Source organism: Sceloporus occidentalis, unplaced genomic scaffold (assembly GCF_023333645.1).
Source record: "Sceloporus occidentalis isolate IW3139 unplaced genomic scaffold, rSceOcc1.0.p SCAF_23, whole genome shotgun sequence".
Classification (NCBI taxonomy): domain Eukaryota; kingdom Metazoa; phylum Chordata; class Lepidosauria; order Squamata; family Phrynosomatidae; genus Sceloporus; species Sceloporus occidentalis.
Window position 1 is genome coordinate 12,305,170 of NW_028317003.1, and position 9,491 is coordinate 12,314,660.

Sequence of the window (9,491 nt, forward strand, 5' to 3'; positions counted from 1 at the left end):
AATGCTTTCTGTACCCCCTCATTTTTTAAAAAATTCTTCATCCCTCAATTAACTTCATTTCCACCACTTTCTTCTTTAGCGCATGATATTTAAATGGTTTGTATTGGTATGTAACAGAAATGTTTATTTATTAAATTAGTTGATAAGTATAGATTTAAATAAAGATATATAGTATATCCATTAGAAGACTCGTGATATTTTAATAACCAATACGTATTTTAAAAATAATATTAGGTGATCGATCTTATATATATATAGATCATTCTCAATTCTGGAAATAGTAAACCGTATCCAATACAATTGCTACCATTTTCCAGTGTTTCATTTCAATTTCCATAATCTATATTTATACATGTTATTACCACAATGCTAAATATATATATATATATATATATATAGTGAATAGTCTGTTTCCACATATATATAGTAAGAAATACGAAATTAACGTTTGCAAGTTAAGTTATTATATTAAGTTAAGTATATATATATATATATATATATTTACAAATAATTACATATTGTGTTAGACTTTCAAGTAGATCAACACACATCTACCTATTTATCTACCACACACCCATTCGCAGTACACTTGATTACACAGTACATAATCAAATAATGCATGTGCAGTATGCTAAATATAAATTGTAATGTATAATAAATATAATAATAGAATAAATAGTGTGTATATATATATATATATATATACACACTAACATGTATACAAACACAAAGACACTAGAAAGATTAAGTATTTTATTACCAAGCTATAACGCTTACTTCCATACAAAATCATAACAGAAAACATTCTTCAAAAGTTCTTGTTTAATATTTATTCACATCAATAAATGTTGTTATTAAAAAAAGCCATGAAGGCTTAATCATTAATGCAAAACATCAATGATGAAATTTATTACAAATATTACATATCTATATTTATCTTTCTTTTAATCGTCATTAAATTGTAGACCCTAGGGAAATTTATCTATCTATCTATCTATCTATCTATCTATCTATCTATCTATCTATCTATCTAGCTAGCTATGTGTACGTGTGTTTCTTCTAGGAACGACAGACTCTCCCCCCACTAACATTACTACTTACAAAGAAGAAACAATTGCACAGATCAATATTTTTGTTATTTACTATTTGTAAATTATTAAGTCAGCTCTCTAAAAATATTTTGGTAAGATATAATTTCCTATGTTTAATTTTAGTTTCTGTATGTATAAGGTTGGTTAGCACACTGCAGTTGTTGATTCTATAGGGGCTGCTATAAGGAGTGGTGTTAAATTTCAATGGCTTCGGCTACATATGTGAAAACAGACTATTCACTGACTGCCAGACGGTCTAGACTGCACTTTTTCACAATGCTGAAATTGCCTGCAATAAGCTGAATGACTTGCACCTGTAAATGACCACTAAGGACAATGTACTATATACCGCTTTCACATATTATAAAACACGTACACGGTACCATTTAGAGTAATTGTGATGCTAGGTTCGATGATTTGAGAAAAGCACAAAACACAAACAAACATATGTATATATATATATATATATATATATATATATATATATATATATATATATATATATATATTTATATACACACACATATATATCTATATATATATATAGATATATATATAGAAATATATAGATATATAGATATATATACATTTATATATAGATACATATATATATATATATATACACATTTATATATAAATATAGATACACATTTATATATATATATATATATACATATATATATGTATATATATATATATATATATATATATATATATATATATATATACATTTATATATATAGTATATGTGTGTATGTGTAAGAGAAATGGATGCTTTTGCTTAGTCCAAACGCCCAAAGTAATGATTAGTCCAGTTGACTTCTGTTTGCAAATTGTGCTTTATATTGTTCAGCAAAAAGAACAGAATGGTTAAACAAGTGCGTTTTGTTAAAGAAAAAAATAACAAAATCGTTTGAATTATTGAATAATAACGCATGCTAACCCTTTTTTTTCTTTAACAAAAGTATGCAGCACAATCTAGAAAACAGATATATCTGTACATTATGTTTGAAAATTATAGAACATATTTCATTTAGATGTCAACATATTTGTATCACTCGAAAGGGCAGAGAAACTAAACAAAGCGCATTTGATGTGTACAAATTAAATTGAATGAAGAACCCGTGGCATGTGTATTCAAAAATCCTGCACGCAGTGCTAATGAAACACCAAGCAGCACATTTCAGGATAGAACAAATAATTATGACCTATTTGTAGTTAAGATGCATTAAAAACAAATGTATACAGAGGAAAAATATTTATGTGTTAAGATGGACGGGCAGAGCCAGAGGGTCAGGAATTGCAGAGACCAGACGCTTCCTGAAGTGTATGAGCTCCAGTCTGTGTTTAAGGTCAAATGCAAGTCCTTGGGTAGGCTTAGAGCGAAACAAATGTTCATAAAGAGGATGTTTGGATGAATATGCGGAAAACAACAGATAATTAAGAAGTCCCAAAGAGCTCTCGAATCCCATCCAGTCTTTAAACCTTAAGGAAATCTGTCCTTTGTGTACTTGCTGCATTGAAGATAATGTGTAAAGCTGTTTCAACACCAAACCTCGGTTCGTATTCATACCCCAAGATGTTAAAGCCTTCTCCATTAATCTGTTTCTGAAAAGGAAATCATTATCCACATACAAACCTCATGGCAAAGGGTTGCAAGTGATATCACATAATGTCAGGATGTATGTAACATATGTAGTGAACGTCATGTAGGTGGCGTCTCTTGCGAGCCTCTGGTCGGATCAGCCATGTCTGCTCTGACACAGGCTGAAGTTGACTGCCAAAAGAGCTATAAAACCGCAGGGTCAGTCTAGAGCTGGACTCACATCTCCTTGACGCACCTCGTTCAATTATAGCGTTAAAAACCCAATACTAGTTTAAGAAGTTCTTCTCCTTAACAGGAGGCGGGGTCAGCAATGGGAGCGGTAGTGCCTTTGTTTCACGGTCAGAAAGCTTTTGCTGACAGTTCTATATATCTACATACATATAATACATCTATTATATATATATATATATATATATATATATATATATAAATATATATGCGTCCATATATACGGAAATGCTCACAAAATGCAATAGCATTAGAGTTTAGGTTTCATCACATTTATTGGCATGATTTCATTTTTAGATGTGTGGTAGTAATGGGCGATTAATAAAATATATAGTAAGTAAATAGTATTATAATATTATTGATATTAGACATTGCACGCATGCTGTGTGTGTGCGCACATCAATGTGCAGTTAAATATTGTAAAAGTATATTGTATGTATGTGTTTGCGTTTTTTTATAGACTGCTCAAATGTCTACCTTCTAGCTCTATTTGTTTACGTGTTGCACTCATCTATCTATCTATCTATCTATCTATCTATCTATCTATCTATCTATCTATCTGTCTATCTATCTCTCTATCATTACACACTATTAAGAATGGTTTGTTTACTAATCTGTCTTTGTCATATTCAACCTTTAAAGTTGATACTTTTTATTGAGCCAACATCCAGTAAAATGAAAAAGTTATATAAGCTTTTAAAACCACATAGGTCTTTCCTTCAGATAGAATCATATTTAGACTGATATTTTTCCTGGTGTAGCTAATTAAATATAACACAATTACTCGGGAAGCTAACTTTATAATAATATGTCAAGAAAGTATTTTAAATTTGTCAAACCGAGACAATTACTCAGCACCCTTTAACATTGATAAATTAGAATTTGGATAGATAAATCTTATCACAGATTAATATTTATTTCGTTTTTTTTTTTCAGCAGTTCCAAATTTTTATTGTTGTCAGCTTGTAGTCTTTTCAGGGCAAAATTAAATGATCAGGTTCAAGTCTTGGGAAGGAATAGTGAACTTAACATTTGTCTGTAATTGTTAGTCAGGGAGTAGGAACAAGCCCTGTGATCCCAGAACACAACATGCCCCCCCTCTCTTCTCCTACACACTACAGGCTTTTGTCACATATCAGTTACTAGTCCAAACACTCAGTTTAACAGATGGGATTTGGTTGTAACTTTGTGCAGCATTGAAGTTGAACGCTATGGCAATCAGGTTCCATGCATTCCTTAGCAAATCACATAGACATCTTCTTTCCATTAGTCCAAAACGTTTCAAGGAGAAAGACAAAACAATCTTTAGTTAACATTACTTTAAAAAGACCTTCAGAAGCAATTACATTAGATGAAAAAAGGGGTCCACCAGTGCCCTACACTCCATTAGCACTACATGCTCTCCTTCCTGACCAGAGCTCTTGAACAAATGCTCTTTTTTCTAGCTTCTCCCTCAAAGAGACGAAGAAAAAGCACGAGTTAAATTTCAGATTACATGCTTCTATGTAACTAGCAAGTGACGATCTGTTGCTTCCCTTGAGATGCCTACAAAAAGAAAAGGACCCATACTCGCAGCTTGTCAATTTCAACATCTGATCACATGACCAGCACCTCCCTGCTTAAGGATGGGGATAGATTTCCACGTCAGCTTACGTCTTCAAATTTCTACTTCACGGATCTGCTTCAAAGAGGCAGCTGCATTAGAGAATCATGTTAAGATCGGCTAATGCGGACAGCCCGAGGTAGCCTAATGATGGATTTTGATGAGCGTGTTCCTTGTTCCTCTAACATGTATTTGCCAAGTTGCACTTACTACGTCTCGGGTCCTGATTTTTCCAGCCTCCCTTCATTTCTACCCCAAACCCCATCTTCTCGTAACATGACATATTCTTATTCTTCAAACCTACCCCAGGTTCAACCAGTGAGAGAGGTTACGTTCAGGGAATATGCCATTGACACCTCTAGTAAATGGCACCACAGGAATAATCTGCCCCACTGCTATTCAGCGGAGGAAATCATGCACAGAGACTGCCTTCCTGCCTCCAATGCTGCTACCATGGGGGAAATGTTCGGGAAAAATGCCTCTAACGTCTACCACCATAATGCCAACGTATCCTCCAATTTCTATAGCACGGTGGGCAGGAATGGAGTCCTACCACAAGCCTTTGATCAGTTCTTTGAGACAGCCTATGGCACTACGGAAAGTCAGCCCTCCGACTACTCTGTGGACAAGAACTGCGACAAGGTCCAAGGAACTGCATCCACAACTTCAAGTTCGGAGCTCTGCAGGGACCCAGAGGAGAAGGAGAGGAGAACAGAGAGCAGCAGCAGCTCCCAGTCTTCTTCAGGCAACAATGAGGACAAAGCCAGCAGCTCCAGTACGTATGAATACAGAGCCTTCCTCATGAAAAGCCTTTGCAATCTAGCGCACTGCTGTTAAATTTTTATATGCTGTTTTATAAGCATATAAGGTTTATAGAGGGCCTTTAGATTTCCCCCAACAAAACTTTCTTATAAAAGGCAAGATCACGTGTTTAGCACTGAAATTGGCCGTGAAATACCAACGACCAATGGATGCTTTAAGACAATCCTTCCCCTTTTTCCTTTTAAAACTCTGGGGTCGGTTTGTAGAGAATACAGTAACGAAGAATTTGCGCCAATAAAATTGCACACAAAGCAAGCTACCTGCTTTGATATCAAAGTGATCTGTGCATGCATTGCCAGCAGGACTTTTCTGACACTTTTCTAGGCTTAAAGAGATATTTAAACCCTGCTAAGACTTCTTAGAACGCTAGGTATGATCAACAGTTAAACCTGTGTATGTTTGATTCCAAATACCTTGCATTGTTTATAGCTAAAAAGCAAAGCACCAAACTATCATGTCAATAGTTACTTAACTTGGTGCATATATATATATATATATATATATATATATATATATATATATATATATATATATATATGTATATATTAAGGTGTATATAGTTGTTTTCAGCTATAAGTATTGTAAACTTAAAACAGTGATTATACAAAAGAATATAGTTTAATCAGTCTAAACAAAACCAGAGTATTACATGTTCTAGACTCATACATTTTTCCGGGGATAAATTGCATAATCTGTATATTTGTTTACTTAATCTGTGATAATGCTAATTGATGCCATTGGCCTTGCTCCTGCTCTGGGGTATGTTTCTCAAAATTAGTCGGTTTTATTAATTAAGTGTAACTGGTTATTCTAAAATAATTTTCTTAAATGTTTCAGGCGTTACAAAATACATCATTACAATTATTGTACAACTAGAAGCACTGTAAATTATATAATATATTAGATTTTGTTCCATAATCAGTCATTGCTCGGCGTCCACTAATATTTTTAGGAACTTTTTGTTGGAGAATATACAGCATTCCCCATTAACACTTCCATATTTCTTTAATTCCACAGGTGGACAGCGTACCCGTAAAAAGAGATGCCCATACACTAAATATCAAATTAGAGAACTGGAAAGGGAGTTTTTCTTCAGCGTTTATATCAATAAAGAGAAGCGCCTACAACTTTCACGAATGCTGAATTTAACCGACAGACAGGTCAAAATTTGGTTCCAAAATAGGCGAATGAAAGAGAAAAAAATTAACAGGGACCGACTGCAGTATTACACTGCTAATCCATTGCTATGAGACTACATTCCACATATCATATCTGTTACGTGCTTTGCTCACTAAAAGGTCAAGTCGCAAGGTTACATATATTTGCCAAGGTGAAGCTCCAAGAAAAATTGGAAATAATATTTCCCCTCGAAACCTCCTACTGTTTGGACTTCAAATGATTCTAGATTCCTGTAATTAGAGAAAAGGACAATAGTGGTGGTTAAAATATCCATTATACCTTGTATTTCCAGGCAATATGTTATGAGTGCGGCTCATACCAATGAATTATAAAGAACTTATAGTTGTCAACATAACAAAATGCATTGTATGTTGTGTTGAATGTTCCGAGGACCAGAAAAGGCTATTAAACTTTGGTTATTATGACGTTCCTAAGGATATAATCTGCTAAATCAAGAATTCCTTTTGGCAACTACATGATATAAATGCAATGGAAAAACAATACACATTTTGCAAGTGTTGTTTTAATGGGCTTTAAAATTGAATTTTTTAATGAACAGGGTTCTTGCGGAGGGGAATTTTGGTGATTGTTGTAATTTCAGATCTCTCAAGTCATCTGATCAGATCGTACCTACCAATTATTTACTAATCCCTGTGTGAGACATACATGCCAGAGCCACAGTTTTTGAAAGACAAAACATTTCACCATTTGTTACCTGCATTAGACAACAAGACAGCCAGACGGTGATAAAGGAATTTACAAATAAATATATATCTTTTTCCATACCAAATGACATCAGAACTGAATATCGCCTCAGTGTGCACATGGTTGTTCATATTATTTCGTCGAGCTATATATATATATTTCGAGAGCCTTTCTTTTATCAAGTGAAAAACATTTCTGACCAGCAAAATATAACACACAGGTTGAATCTCACATGTCCTGATACAGGGGGTGTGTGTTGAAAACGGGTTAAAACAACAGGGCAGTCCAATAAAACAAGGTATTACAAGATTCTTCAACATTCTGCTGCTTTTTAGGGTTTATACGAACGCATACAGAATACACCCTATATATATATATATATATATATATATATATATATATATAATTATATATAGGGTGTATTATTCTGTATGCGTTCGTATAAACCCTAAAAAGCAGCAGAGCGTATATATATATATATATATATATATATATATATATATATGTGTGTGTATAACTATTATAACTATATATATATATATAGTTATAATAGTTATACACACACACACATATATATATATATATATATACGCTCTCTATGGATTTGGGGTCTATACGAACGCATACAGATTAATACACACATACAATGTAACACGAAGAGACATTAAGGCATGTGCTATATCGATATGGACATCACACATATGCATATGTTGGTGCGTATATATCTATATTTAGATGTAGATATGGCATATGGCTACATCGCTATGTGTATGTTTTTTGTGGGTGCGTGTATATATATATATATATAAGGGTGCCTATATTTTCATGTTATAAAGAACCAAAGTTAACAAATGCAATTATTATAAATGATATATTGTTTTATGGAATAGAAGGTCCTTTTTGTATTATCTTCGTTTGTGCATTTGAATGTAAGTTTCGTATAATACTTTAATAAGGTGTAAATAGGTGTCATTTGGTATTTTGTTCAAATACGTTTTTTTACACACGTGGTGGAAGACTTCTTACTTGTGCAACAATTAATTATGAAGGTGCTTGTTTTCAATCATACAGCATTCTTAAAATGCTAAATTTTCTTGATGGATAGGATTTTGTCACACTTCACAAACGGAAACATCACTTATGTCACTGTTTACTTACTAATCCATGCATTATATGTATATATCGTTTGTTTAATGCAAATGAGTGGGTTGCATGTATAGAGCAAGATCACGCACAAGTTAAATAAATAAGGTTAAAACTGAATTCACGTCACATTGTGGTGCTTATAACGACCCCATGTCTCTGATCGTTTGTGTGAGAGAGTTGATTTCTGGAAAATATCAGATATTCAAAAACAGGAAAATATTTCTAATCCTTTCTATCTCTCTCCATGGACATGACGGATCTCACTAAATCGATTGACTGAGTTTGCTGATGCTGCAGTCTGTAATGGAGGAGTATTTACGACCTTCAAATACTGATTGAAAAATCTTATATTTTAAGTGTAAGGTATACCCTAATCCATTAATCTGGGGAGGTGTCACTTTGCTGACAAAATTCATTGTAATTAAATAAATGAATCTTCTGAGCATATTTATAAGCAGTGCCCACATTCAATATTAAGATTGGAATCAGTTCTGCTTTCCATCCTGTAATCAGTTGCATTTTAATTATCAATGTCATATTTAGACAATTTCCGAAAGCCACTGCCTTTGAACTTCTGCAAGGCTTTAGTGAGACAATACACATAGCCTTGAAAGGAAGGCTTTTTGTTCAAACCTTTGTTTACAAATTTGTAGAATGCTTATATTTTATTACTCAAGAAATGCCAGAAACTGCAAAGACTGGCACCCAGCTCCATCTGGATAGGTGTTTACTTATTTTAGTTGTTACTTGGACAAAATGCATCAACCCAGCTCTAAACAAAAAACTGAGTCGAAAGAATGGCTTTAGACAGATAAGGAGAAGGATGACAATGAGCCTTTTACAGGATATTTCCTTTTCGGGTTAAATATTAACTTGTTTCCCTTGCAATTGCTCTAGACCCTGGAGGCCTGCAGTTTATCCGCCAGAGTCTTTGGTCTTCTGACCCAATAAAAGAACATGCTCTGTGTTTCTAAGGCAATTTGGTAATAAAACGTGTCTGTGATTTGCGATTTGCATATTTGGAATGCAGGGCTATAAACTAAACACAGCCTATGCAGCCATTTCTGAGAAGGTAATATCAGTGCTTTCCAACAGTTGCTTGAATGACCAT

The 9,491-nt window shown here is 33.6% G+C and overlaps 1 protein-coding gene across 1 annotated transcript; it reads left to right on the top strand.

Annotated features, from left to right (window-relative positions):
• The first annotated feature begins 4,675 nt into the window (after positions 1 to 4,675).
• LOC149300811 (homeobox protein Hox-A11-like) lies at positions 4,676 to 6,600 on the top strand. Its single transcript, XM_089484826.1, has 2 exons — positions 4,676 to 5,303; positions 6,368 to 6,600. The coding sequence occupies exons 1-2, from the start codon at positions 4,676 to 4,678 to the stop codon at positions 6,598 to 6,600; spliced, it is 861 nt and encodes a 286-aa protein (XP_089340952.1).
• The last annotated feature ends 2,891 nt before the right edge of the window (positions 6,601 to 9,491 follow it).

Excerpts from the sequence above, each read along its gene's own strand:
- LOC149300811 (XM_089484826.1), top strand. The coding sequence starts at position 4,676 with ATGATGGATTTTGATGAGCGTGTTCCTTGTTCCTCTAACATGTATTTG. Across the intron at positions 5,304-6,367 it reads GGACAAAGCCAGCAGCTCCA|GTGGACAGCGTACCCGTAAA; the intron begins GTACGTATGAAT and ends TTAATTCCACAG.